Source organism: Ambystoma mexicanum, chromosome 2p (assembly GCF_040938575.1).
Source record: "Ambystoma mexicanum isolate Mex_15411 chromosome 2p, UKY_AmexF1_1, whole genome shotgun sequence".
In the NCBI taxonomy this organism is placed as follows: domain Eukaryota; kingdom Metazoa; phylum Chordata; class Amphibia; order Caudata; family Ambystomatidae; genus Ambystoma; species Ambystoma mexicanum.
The window spans coordinates 577,661,913-577,675,842 of NC_090923.1; the positions used below are offsets into that span (position 1 = coordinate 577,661,913).

At 47.7% G+C, this 13,930-nt stretch overlaps 1 protein-coding gene across 4 annotated transcripts in view; it reads left to right on the forward strand.

Moving 5' to 3' along the window:
- The window catches only part of DOCK3 (dedicator of cytokinesis 3), a 2,582,899-nt gene that overhangs the window by 2,040,275 nt on the left and 528,694 nt on the right, over positions 1–13,930 (forward strand). For all 4 annotated transcript variants that reach the window (XM_069644069.1, XM_069644070.1, XM_069644071.1 and 1 more), the window contains one exon: positions 12,422–12,522. In XM_069644069.1, the coding sequence (XP_069500170.1) occupies positions 12,422–12,522 (101 nt within the window). The remainder of the gene's footprint in view (positions 1–12,421; positions 12,523–13,930) is intronic.

Here is a 13,930-nt window from a genome sequence, read left to right on the forward strand (position 1 = left end):
ACCTTGAAGATTTCCCAGACTGTGGAAACCAGTTTTACCTTCCCAACATTGTCCGTAAAGAAGTCAGCTATTTCAACATGCAGGGACTCCACCACATTTTGATCACCCAGTATCCCAGCGGGCAATCTCCATCTCCCGGCAGGTCTAGGGGTGTTCCGTAACCTAAGTTCCAGTAGCACAGGGGAGTGATCAGGCAGCATACGGGGCAGGATGTCACATTTCTTTAGTGTCTCTACCATGCTCAAGGACAGGAACCAATAGTGTATACGTGACTCACTGTCATGCACAGAGGAATAATATGTATACCGCCTGTCGTTGGGGTGCAGTTTACGCCATGTATCGATCAGTGACAGTTGTGTCAAGAGTTGGCCCAGTGTTAACACAGTTCTAGTGGGCGCCCTTGTTGTGGTGGTGGATCTGTCTAGTCGGGATCAAGTGCCACATTAAAGTCTCCTCCCCATATTATGTTTGGCGCATCTGTCACATTGAGGGCCTCAAATATATTTAAGTAAAAGTCTGGTTCATCTATGTTGGGGCCATAAGTATTGACCAGTGTGATTAGTTTGCCTGCTATTTCCCCCCACACCAAAACATATCTTCCAAGTGGGTCTATCTTGTGTCCCTTGGTCTGGAACCCCAGTGAGGGGTGTATCATTGTAATCACTCCTCTAGACTGAGACGAGTAGTCAGTGTAATATCGTAGTTTGCCCCATTTGGGAAGCATGTTCATGTTTACAGTTCCTAAGGCATGAGTTTCCTATAGCATCAAAATCTGAAGGCTCTGTCTGGTGACTTAGTTCCCGACGTTCCTGACCTTCATCAGGTTGTTTAGTCCTCGAACATTCCAAGACACCAAGTTTAACCTTAGCCCCTCGCCTGTGCTGAGCACGTACATATTTTGAAAAACCACATCTCCCAATAAGTCTTGTAGCTACTTGTCATGCGTTGCATCAGTACCCGCGTGACCACATCACTTTTAAACTTTAAACATGTGTTTCCCCAACTTTCCCTCCAGGGACCTAACTCAAAAACATTTTCGCATTTCCGCAACCCACCCACATCAGGCCTAACCTGATGATGTCCCCTCACAAACTTGTGGAGTTCTCCAGGGGTGGCCACGATGCGTCACATGGCCATCCGCCCCAGGCTCACTGCCCCAATCAAGAATGGCATGTGGGGCCGCTCATTTACGACAACCCGAAACACACACAAGCATAAAACGATATACCATGTGTCGTACGACTGACACCATGTCTTATCCCTGGTCCGTAAGTTGGGACCCAGCGTTCCAGTCAGGTCTGCGCTCTTTTGGGGGCAGAGGTATGGAGTCTCAACGTATGTCATGGCCTCAGCCAGGGTCTCGAAAAAGTGTGTCCTTCCTGCATGCTGGATTCTCATTTTGGCTGGAAATATCAGGGCATGTTGAATCTGGCGTGCTCTCAGGAGTTTCTTGACCGGTTCATACGATCTTCTGTTTGCTTGTACACCAGCCGCGAAATCCGGATATATGTGTATGCGACTTCCTTCGTGTTGCAGTGTGCCATGCTCCCTTGCCAACCGTAGGATTGCGTCCCTATCCCTGTAATTTAGAAGTCTGGCAATACTCGTGCGTGGTGGTGCTCCAGGTTTGGGTATCGGTGCCTGAGTGCGGTGCGCTCTTTCAATCAGGAAATGTTCCGAAAAGGATTCCATTCCAAACAGGGACATTAGCAGGCCTTCAACTTGTTTCTCTATTTGTCCTTTTCTGAATGTTTCAGAAACACCTACTATATGAACGCTGTTCCTTCTTGATCGAGATTCGAGATCCTCACATTTGTTCTGTAATCTGGTCATATTCTCCTTCAGCTGGGTGATGTCTCAGCTGTGGTGTGCAATGGCGTCCTCATTAGAGCCAATCCTGCTTTCTGCTTCGTGATTCGTGCACTCTATTTATCCACTCTAGCTTTCAACGACCCCATGGTGGCTACAATGTCGTCCAACTTAACATTGATAGCAAGGAAACCATTCTGCACTATTGATGTTAACCGGTCCTCTCGGCCGTCTGGTTCAGCCTCTGTTGCCATGTTGAGACTAGTATGTATCTCAGCCACTGCAGTGTGGGTCTGGCCGTTTGCATTGGTATATGTGTCCATGGGGCCCTTTTTCTTGGTACCCGTAGATTTCATGGTTTTCCCGGATTTTGTTGGTTCGCCCATTTATGTACTGCAGTTCCCAGTGGCGCAGGGCTAGTACTGTGTGGGTCGTGCTCCGCTATTTGTGTAATCACCACAACTCACAGTTCCTCCTCTCTTTATGTCGTATAGGGTTAATTCCAGTGCAGCTTGCCCAAGTGCTCAGGGGTACTGGTTCTGTTTGCAGGGCAGCTTTGGTGACTCCAGCCAGTTTACCAAGACCGTGAGTGGATTGTATCCCCCATCGTATGATGGTGTTGGTGAATGGAGTGTTTAGTTGCTTGGATCCTGCTCCCTTTATGTTGATCGCTGCGCTCCGAGCAGTTCCGCTGCAGCCTAGAAGATCATGCGTCTTGTTATTTTTCCCCCCACAGCATGCGCACTATGCACATCCACCAGTTTCCTCAGTAGGGAGCTGTGTCTGAGGGCCCCCCACCTACTGCAACACTGGCCCGGGCCGGATGCTGCACTCCTCCTCAGTCCTTGTGGTTCGGGTTCATTCGGATGCCCACTAGTCGCATATCTGTGCCTATACGGATGTTGGTCTATTCTCCTCTCAGGGGAGACCCGCTGCGTAGCAGCTCAGTGATGCCTGCCGATGTCAACCTGGACCAGGCACTGCAGTGGCCCGGGGTCCCAGCGGGTTGTCTACCGTATTCATGCCTCCGCCCTCGGCCACAGACATGTAACTGCCCCCGCCCCAGGGCAAAGGCGTTATGGTTCTGTTGTTACAGTGTCCCTCTCCTGCATTTCGCGCCGCTGCTCCCCTGTATCTTACCGGCTGCACTTCCACTGGGGTCCGCCGGGACTGAAGTAAATGCGAGTATGTTGGCCTCTCCCTCGTGCCACCGTCACTCCTCTGCGATAATCCGTGTTCAGAAGGATTACGCATGGGCCCCAAACTGGCGGCACCTTTGTGAGTTATGCCCACGCAGCCGCTTCCATCTCTTGCTGAGTCCCAGAGTTGGTGCACGCTTGCCCCTGAGACCAGTCTCTGGTCCGAGTTTACTGTGCGTACTCCGTGGGGTCCCGCGCAGTCATGGAGTCTCTGCGGTGGTGTGAGGCGCTCCTCGACGGGATTACTTCGGTCTCCATCTCCGTCGGCCGTACAGTGCAGTGCAGGGCCCTATGCACCCAGTGCCACGCTACGGGGGTTGCCGTTCGGTCTGAGCTTGAATGCATCAGGTAGCGTTAGTCTTCCTGCGGGCTTCCTCACACCCTATTCAGGAGTCAGGCTACGACAGGGTACTGGACGGGGAGTTGGTTTAGATCTTTTACTTATAATTGCTTGTGGTGCGCTTGGCGCTCTAAGCTCCACCCACCTGCGGCCCTTTACCCAGCTGCATCCCCGGCCTGTCTGCGATTCCTTGTGGTTCTACCAGGCGCTACGTGATCTTGCTTTTATATCGCTGAAATCTGAGTTCTATTTCTTGATTCCTTTGTCGTGGCTCGCCAGGAATTCTGTCGCGTGTGCCTGGGTGTCCTAGCTATTCGTTCAGCAAATTTCGAGTTAAACGAGCGGCTCCTTCAGGGTTTATTTAACGCAGGATTTTCATATGGGCAGGCTGTTAGGCAGAAACCTGTGCAGTTCCCTTGGGGACCACTGCAAAAGATTTAGGACTACAGGTATAGCAGTAAACCCACTTGGTAGCAGTCCGCACCACCCAGATTTACCTGGTAGCTGTGGCTGAGCAGTCAGACTTCCCTCAAGAAGAGTTAGGCAGTATGCAAAGTATACACAATAGGTACTCAAATACAATAGCACAAGCAAACACTGACCAGAGCTTGGTTTCAAAAGTATATAGTTATTTATTTATTAAACACACATAAGTTGAAATCACTCTAGCAAAATATAGTAAAAACACTTCAAACACAGTTATAATGAAAGCAGTTTCAACCCTTACTCCTATCTAGACAACTCTAGGTTAACACCACATAATTAAAACAGAGGTGAGCGCTTAACGTTAGATGACACTCTAGTAGGTTCAAGAAAGGGGTAAAAAGAAACAGAAATGGGTTAAACACACCACTCTAAGGTCCAGAACACTTGCAATAGGCTCAAAGAAGCACAAAGTCACAGGTGAGCAAAAGTCACTAGGCAGGGCCCACTCTTAGAGTAGCCGGAGCGAAAATGTGCCCAAGATCACACTGTTATTAGGGATTCAAAGTCTTGCAAAGAGTTAGAAAGAATTTAGAGTGGCTTAGAAAGTTTAGCCAGGGTGTTCCAGGCACTCCCAGGTTCGAAAGCCGGGGGCTAAATCTACCCCGTACAGTCGGTGGCAAGGGAAGCCAGGCGGAACACGGTACCTTAAGCGGAAAGGATCCTCCAGCGGTGGCAGTAGTTCCAGGCAGTGGTAGCAAGGCTCGACGTCGGTCAGGGGAGAAGAAATTCTCGCTGAAGAGCAGAAGAAGAGGGTCGTTGCACTGCCCGGGAAGAAACCAGCCGCGGAGTCCTCCGGTTAAAGGGTTGTACCGACTTTCGTGGTTGGGGTAAAAGTGGTGGGGTTCCGGTTGCCGGGGTGCTTGGCACTGGCAAGGCGGCCACGAGATACCTCGAGAAGCGGAAAGAAGGTGAAAACCGGTTGTCCCCACCAGTCAAGGGAAGGAGCCACTCCGTTAAGAGTTCTCCTCGGTCGTCGGGAAAAGTGGTGAGACGGTTCAGCAGGGCTCCACCAGGTGGTGTCGTCGAAGCAGGTCGGCTCAGCTCTTCCCTCGTCGGGTTCTTGGTCCTGTGGCGACTTCTGAAGTTCCAGTCCCCAAAGCCCTGCTTTTATGCAGCAAACCCCCATTCACCCAGCCTAGCTGTCACTCAAACATGCTAAGTGGTGAGCCGGCCGGCTCACCACTTGGGCCAATCAGGACGGAGTGCGACTTGAGTTACCAAGGTAACTCAGTCCAGGGTGCCTAAATCCCCCTCCACCCCTCCTAAGTACCCCAGACAGAGTGGCACCACTTTGGAGGGCTTCTGTGGAGAAGCCCGCCAAAAGTGGAACAAAGGGCTCCACTTTGGGTCAGAGTTACAGAGGCGAACGCCAACGCCATTTTAGAATCAAGTTTTGGCAAAAAGTCCCAACCGGAGTTATAATAATAAATATATAAACCGGCGGTATGTTTAAGGCTACCGTAAATAAATAATTAAATGTGTTAGCCTAAAACAATGGGAAATCCCATAGGGAAATATTCGCGGTCGAATATAAAAAGTAGTTTCCACTGCCACCAGCCAAAACTCGATCAGGGGGGACGGAGACGTGCCCCCTCGACTAACAGACCCTGGGGCAATCGAATTGCCCCAGCCAGTACGTCCACAATATGATGGTTTGTACTGGTTCTGTTCAGGATTCAAGACTAGCAAAGTCTTTGGTGACTTTACATGCCCTGGGAGACAGTAGTCAGTCCCAGGGTATGGAGTCTATGTTGGGGAGTCCCTAGGACACCCCTGGGTCGCGGCACAGAGGGTGCTGTGTAACCCACATCACAAAAATACATGAGGCCCTATGGAGTAAAAGACCCCATAGCCCATTCAACACAAGGTTTAACCAAGAAAACACACTTCAACATGTCCAAGAGTGAGGGTAAAAGAGTCTCACTCTTGGCAGGAGAAAAAAAGAAACCCCAGAAATCCAGCAAAGCTGCTGGGGGACTCACTAGGTAGGGAAATTCAGCCTAAACAGAGAATTCTCCCTAACACTCGCCCCCCCCAGACTAAGGGACAGGAGGATTTAATCCACTCCTGGATGAACCTCATACCTCTAGTTGATGATATACATCCTAGAGAGTCCATCAGCATTTTGATGGTGACACCTTGACCTATGTTCAATGGAGAACTGAAAGGTTTTCTTCTGCAAGCTAACGGACCTACAGACCCTTTGAGGAACATCAGTCTTTTTGTTATAGGGGATCTGGTTGACCAGTCCCTCAGAAGTTAGTACAACTTCTGAACCTAGGTTAGGCTTTTTGAAGGGGTCCTTATAAAGGATTCCCTTAGATCTAGAGGGGCCTCCAAGGTTCCTCACCACCTCTCTGGTGGGAGCAGGTTGGGTCTTAGGCCTCTTGGTTGGAGGGGTTGGGGTTAGGCAATGTACCTGCTTCCCCTTCCTCTTAGATCTACCCTTACCTATTTTAGGAGTTTCCCCCCTAATATTAGGATTTGAGTTGGGGTCTTCAGTAGAAGGTCCAACAGTCTGAAGGTTTTTGGCCTTAGACTTTTCTTTTCTGGTTTTCCACCAGCACTGAGAATTACCAGTTCTCTCAGGTCCAGATAGGGGCCTAGTTGGTCTATCCACCTCTTCCTCAGAAGCAGGGGGAGTCAGAGACTCTGAGACTAGGGGAACAATGATGGAGCTTGGTTGGGGCGCCCATGTTCCTAGCATACTATCCTGAAATGTGCCTGGGTTAGAGGTCAACTTACTAACACCAGGGCTTGTAGTGGGGTTCTCAGTAGAGGGTCCCACAGGCTTAGAAGGGTCCTTCAAGGTAGCCTTTCTAGCCAATTTGGTTAAGTTCTGCTTCTCCATACTGGGAGGCCTGGGGGTATGTGACACTACTCCTAGAGTTCTTAGGTCATTCCCCAACAGGACCTTCCCAGGTACCTCAGTCTGAACACTGACAGGGATCCTCACTGTCATGTTGTTACACTGAATGAGGGCTGGTAGAATAGGAACCATTTGGACAGGGCCTCCAGACATCTTAGTGGGACCTTTGGGTGCTTTGGCCACATCCTCAGGTTGAAAGAAGCTTTCATCCACTACTGTTCTGCTGGCCCCAGTGTCTCTCCTGGCAGGAGTATCCTGGCCATTGACAAGAACACTGTCCACATAATACACCTTAGAGTTAACAGGTAGGGAGTTATACACAACCCTATTCTGGGGACTAACCAGACCCATAGGCTCTAAGCTTACAGTTGCTTGAAGACCCAAGGGTTCTTCAGCAAAGAGTTCAAAGTGGGCACTAGCCATCTGTACTTCATCCTCAGGAGTGAAGGCTAAGGAGACTGTGCTGATCCCTGCAGGTTTACCCTTGCACTTGGGATCTCCTTTGATATGGTCAGTACCCTGACAGACATAGCATTGTCCAAATGCTCTCTGGAAGGGTGGCTTGTTCTGACCTCCTTCTGGCTTGTGGCCAGAAGGTACAGTAGCCTGAATAGGTTTCCCATGTGGCTTACCCTGGTTATTTTGTGGTTTGGGGCCCTCTTTGGGATAGGAATTATTAGAATTCTCTTTGGAGTCTGTTTTTGGCTGTTTCTCCCCATCCTTCTTCTGAGTTACCCCAGAATCCTTGTGAGTGGCCCTGTTGGCAACCCACAAGTCAGCAGCCCTAGCCAGTTTCCGGGAATCTAATTCCTTGGAATCAGCCAAGTGTTGTCTGAGCTCAGGAGAGCAGGCATCATAAATAGTCTCCAACATAAACAAATTCTTCATACCTTCATAAGTGTTCACCTTGTAACCCTTAATCCATCCCTCTAAGTTTTTCAAACCTTCACTCACCCAGGTAGCCCAAGGGGTACCATCATGCTTTTTGAGGCTCCTAAACCTCTTAAGATACTGGGAAGGGGTCTTCCCAAACCTAGCTATCAAAGCTAGTTTCACACATTCATACTCTTTCCTATCCTCCTCCCCCATCTCCATTACCACATCAGTTGCAACAGGGGGAAGCCTAGAGAACAACCAGGTGAGTAAGTCATTTCCTGTGATGTTCTGGAGCCCATGATTATATTCAAACAGAGACAACCAATCCAACACATCCAACTTAGGCTCATACATACCAACCAATTCTTTAGGCATCCGGGGTCTTTTAGGACTGGAACTTCTAGAGGAGCCAGAGAGAGAAGCATTCTCAACAGATAATTTCTTCATTTCTAGCTCATACTTGAGCTCCATTTCCCTTAGCCTTAGTTCTTTGTCAGTTTGAGCATTCAGTTTCTTATACTCCAATTCTAGTTTCATTTTCTCCAGTTCAAAGTACTGAGGACTAAATGTGGGACCTGGTAAAGGCCCAGTAGGTACAGCAGGTAGAGCAGGTAGAGGCCTAGGGGGGACAGTCACAACAGCCTCACCCTCCTCTTCTGACTCTTCCTCAGAATCATCAACATTTTGCTCCACGTTAATTTCAATACTGTCATCTACAGTTGCTGGAGTGGTAGGTTCCTCTGAACCCTCACCCAGACTTTGGTTAGCTAACAATCTTTCAATCAGCTCCATTTTCTTGCCCTTAGTCAGGAGGTCTTTATGTTTACAGAGCACTCTTAAACAATCAGCAGTTTTGGCTGCAAGGGACTCCTGACTATAGCTTTCTATAACTGACATGTTAGAGGTTTACTTTTATAGTGCTAAGCTTTGTGGTTAGTTGCACTAAGGTATCTAAAGCACACTAAAATGTATACTTAATACAAATCCCACCGCTGTACACCAGTGTTAGGCAGAAACCTGTGCAGTTCCCTTGGGGACCACTGCAAAAGATTTAGGACTACAGGTATAGCAGTAAACCCACTTGGTAGCAGTCCGCACCACCCAGATTTACCTGGTAGCTGTGGCTGAGCAGTCAGACTTCCCTCAAGAAGAGTTAGGCAGTATGCAAAGTATACACAATAGGTACTCAAATACAATAGCACAAGCAAACACTGACCAGAGCTTGGTTTCAAAAGTATATAGTTATTTATTTATTAAACACACATAAGTTGAAATCACTCTAGCAAAATATAGTAAAAACACTTCAAACACAGTTATAATGAAAGCAGTTTCAACCCTTAGTCCTATCTAGACAACTCTAGGTTAACACCACATAATTAAAACAGAGGTGAGCGCTTAACGTTAGATGACACTCTAGTAGGTTCAAGAAAGGGGTAAAAAGAAACAGAAATGGGTTAAACACACCACTCTAAGGTCCAGAACACTTGCAATAGGCTCAAAGAAGCACAAAGTCACAGGTGAGCAAAAGTCACTAGGCAGGGCCCACTCTTAGAGTAGCCGGAGCGAAAATGTGCCCAAGATCACACTGTTATTAGGGATTCAAAGTCTTGCAAAGAGTTAGAAAGAATTTAGAGTGGCTTAGAAAGTTTAGCCAGGGTGTTCCAGGCACTCCCAGGTTCGAAAGCCGGGGGCTAAATCTACCCCGTACAGTCGGTGGCAAGGGAAGCCAGGCGGAACACGGTACCTTAAGCGGAAAGGATCCTCCAGCGGTGGCAGTAGTTCCAGGCAGTGGTAGCAAGGCTCGACGTCGGTCAGGGGAGAAGAAATTCTCGCTGAAGAGCAGAAGAAGAGGGTCGTTGCACTGCCCGGGAAGAAACCAGCCGCGGAGTCCTCCGGTTAAAGGGTTGTACCGACTTTCGTGGTTGGGGTAAAAGTGGTGGGGTTCCGGTTGCCGGGGTGCTTGGCACTGGCAAGGCGGCCACGAGATACCTCGAGAAGCGGAAAGAAGGTGAAAACCGGTTGTCCCCACCAGTCAAGGGAAGGAGCCACTCCGTTAAGAGTTCTCCTCGGTCGTCGGGAAAAGTGGTGAGACGGTTCAGCAGGGCTCCACCGGGTGGTGTCGTCGAAGCAGGTCGGCTCAGCTCTTCCCTCGTCGGGTTCTTGGTCCTGTGGCGACTTCTGAAGTTCCAGTCCCCAAAGCCCTGCTTTTATGCAGCAAACCCCCATTCACCCAGCCTAGCTGTCACTCAAACATGCTAAGTGGTGAGCCGGCCGGCTCACCACTTGGGCCAATCAGGACGGAGTGCGACTTGAGTTACCAAGGTAACTCAGTCCAGGGTGCCTAAATCCCCCTCCACCCCTCCTAAGTACCCCAGACAGAGTGGCACCACTTTGGAGGGCTTCTGTGGAGAAGCCCGCCAAAAGTGGAACAAAGGGCTCCACTTTGGGTCAGAGTTACAGAGGCGAACGCCAACGCCATTTTAGAATCAAGTTTTGGCAAAAAGTCCCAACCGGAGTTATAATAATAAATATATAAACCGGCGGTATGTTTAAGGCTACCGTAAATAAATAATTAAATGTGTTAGCCTAAAACAATGGGAAATCCCATAGGGAAATATTCGCGGTCGAATATAAAAAGTAGTTTCCACTGCCACCAGCCAAAACTCGATCAGGGGGGACGGAGACGTGCCCCCTCGACTAACAGACCCTGGGGCAATCGAATTGCCCCAGCCAGTACGTCCACAATATGATGGTTTGTACTGGTTCTGTTCAGGATTCAAGACTAGCAAAGTCTTTGGTGACTTTACATGCCCTGGGAGACAGTAGTCAGTCCCAGGGTATGGAGTCTATGTTGGGGAGTCCCTAGGACACCCCTGGGTCGCGGCACAGAGGGTGCTGTGTAACCCACATCACAAAAATACATGAGGCCCTATGGAGTAAAAGACCCCATAGCCCATTCAACACAAGGTTTAACCAAGAAAACACACTTCAACATGTCCAAGAGTGAGGGTAAAAGAGTCTCACTCTTGGCAGGAGAAAAAAAGAAACCCCAGAAATCCAGCAAAGCTGCTGGGGGACTCACTAGGTAGGGAAATTCAGCCTAAACAGAGAATTCTCCCTAACACAGGCGCTCCAGAGTCAGGCAGCCACTTCACCAGTGTGCAACAGCGCCCTCCTCAGTAAAGTAATTTTAAAAACAAGCATTGATGAAGCCAACAGTTTTTTTTTTCCAATTTTCCAATTTTTGAAAGAAAATGATTCATGTGTATCCACGGTTGCTACTGTGCTTACTGGAACACTTGCACAATGGTAGCCATAAAAAGGTAAATACTTCCACTTCCGTGATTATTTCATAGTTTAATGCAAATGTTTTTTCGGCATGTTGTGTGCTCCATTTCGAGTTTGTCTAAGCCTATGTATTGCTCTCTCTCTGACTGCTTTTTGAGTGGCCACATGTCATATCCTTGCATTTCCCACAGTTTTTTCTGTAGTATTTACAGAAACTCTTTTTATTTTCAATTTGCCGCATTTTAGAGGCCTGACTGGTGGGCTGAAGGGGAACAATAGCTAAGGGTAAAATCACAATATACCAACCCAACCATTGGTTTGCAGATGGAGGCAAATAAAAATGCTGCTTCGAAGTACGTCTGAGCTCACTGATAAAATTGCAGTCCAAACTCAAATGTTTAACTCCTGTGAGGTGGCAGAGCCGCAGAAATCTCAGAGCTCTCAAGCTTCCCGTATGCATGCAGGAGAAAGCCCTCTGGTCATGTTTTACTTGGAAATTTGCAACCTGTAGTTTTCCTAAATTTCTAATGGGAACGAAAAAACTAAAGTCCCAGGATCCAAAGGGAAAAAATAGGTACTAGGTGGCCCTCTCACATGTGGCCACTTGAAGCTTCAGAGCTCTGGCATCACAAGTTAAAAATGAGCACAATAATAAGATAAAAAGAACTTTTGGCATAATTCTCCTAACGTTTCAAGGTTTCGCAATTAGGTGGCACTTTAAGCGCTGCCTGTAAGCGGTAACTATTGGCATTGAAGTGAAGTTAGGAGAGAGGTGGGATGCAAGGGTAGGACATAAATGCAGTGGGTATCGTTTAGATTGTTAGCCTCCCATTGACCACCCATGGCCATGCTTGTCCCTATGACAAATTTCAACAAGTACCTGCACCTCCCTATCTAAAATACCCTTCTCCCAGAATCGCTTTGAGCTAGCTATGTGCTTTCAAGGGGAAGACTGTGTTATTTCTACGGAATCTTCTCTATGGTAATGGAGTATTTGCAAATATTAATCAGTGCCTGGTGTAAGAATAATGTCTCAACCAAGTGTGCCTTCAGGCACTTCATTTATAATCAATATGTTTGTCCTTGCATCTGTTTGTTGTGTTGAATCCCCATTAATAACACGCATTGGCAAAGCCAATAGTTTTGTCTCTTGTACAGGTATTAGAAAGACATTTGCCGGATGCTGTCATGATATACCAAGGTGCTAACGCCATTTGCCAGCTGTTATCATCGTATGGTTGGATGATACCATTATGACAGTGTCTGGAAAATGCCTTTGCCAGGCATGCATGAAAGGCAAAAGTGTTGTCTTTGCTAATGCTTGTTTTGCATGCAGTGTAAGCAGTGTTGCGGAAATTTTCCTGCCACTGTCCCACGAGTATTGAATGTTAGAAAACTGCACACAAATAACTGAAACCTTAACTACCGCCCATGGGAATGTCACCATAGATGTATTTTCGGGGTGGGTGGTTGTTCGTTATTAGGTGATTTACACTTGTGTTGTGCCCCCAGGGCTAATCCTCTCATGCATGTGGGTGTGTTTGTTTTTTTCAGGTGTGGAATTCATACTTCAGCCTTGCTGTTCTCTTCATCAACCAGCCTAGCCTGCAGCTGGAAGCCTGCACAGCCGCCAAGCGCAAGAAGATTCTGGACAAGTAAGTGATTGGTGCCTGGCCGCACTGCCGTGACTGTTCTTCACACATTACCCTTTGTGTACATTGCTCTCTCTTCTATCAGGCATCGAGGCTCTATAAGACTTGCTTCCCATGTGCCCAGAAATATATATGTTTTCCAAGGAGTGGTGCTCTGCATGCATAGTGGGTGCTATTATGTGCAAAAACATACAGCCTCATTACGAGTTTGTCGGTAAATTACCACTACACCAAATTACAAGTTTGGGCTTGGAGTGGAGGATTTGCCTCCAGGAAAATCCTGGAGATAAATCCTCAAACTCACCGCCACAAACTGGGCAGAATCGGCCGGATTACCGCAGCAGTAATTCTGTCAAAAAAGCCCCATTGTGTCCAATGGACTCAAATTAAATGGGGAATTACACCGCCACCACCACTTGTAATTTGGCCAAAATTCCGCCTGACCAAGTGGCGGTAATGGTAATTCAGTTTGGTGGTATATGGGTGGATTTACAGCCAAGATACCGCCAAACTCGTAATGAGGCCATTAGTAAGCTATAGTCTGCTATCTAAAATGCACTGCTGTATATCCAGCGTTTTAGAGCATGACAAAAACAGTCCCCAGCAGTCAATCCACAGCACTCAATCTCGTGCAAAAAGCGAAACACTTTATTTAAACATAGTTGCATAAAAGATATAAAACACAGAATTACGAGAGCAACATGATTTCTAGTCAGGAAATATGTTAAACAAAGTGAAAGCGTATGGTGCACATAGAGTTATTAGAGCATGGGGATCAGTGATGAACAAACAGCTGCGTAGCAGTATCATTACATTAAAAATAGATACTGGAAAGCATGTTACTATGGCAGCAGCTTTTGCAGAATAACTTACATTAGAAGTGAAAAATGAAAGAACAGGTTAGGACAAGAAACCAGGAGGCTTGATTAAATTTCTGCTTTCTCAAAAGGGGCTAGATTGGTGTCCTCATCTCTTCGCTTTCATGCTGCAACAGCACTCTGCTCAGGTGCACCCAAAGTTTTCAAGCCAAAACAGTAAAATACTATCGGGGGACGGAGATGGGAGGGATGGACCAGTTAAGCCAGAGCATGTGAGAGGCCAGGTTGAAGGGACAAGCAATGAGCCCTAAAACTGGTTAGGGCCAACTCTTGCACAAGCATGCTAAGTGACGCCAGGTTGACTAGCCCAGAATCTGGTGGCAGTTGCAAGATCTTTAGCCCAAAAAAAGAAGCCTTGTGAGAAGTCTGGTATGGGACAAGAAAATACTAACACAACCGACAACCTCATAAGGCATATGACACTCTGCAAGTATTGAATCACTTGGAGAGTAATAAAATTCTAAGTAAGTAGCAGTTCGGTTTCGGCAAGGTCGGGGGACCGAAACAGCATTGTCCTACAGGGGGCCACTGGT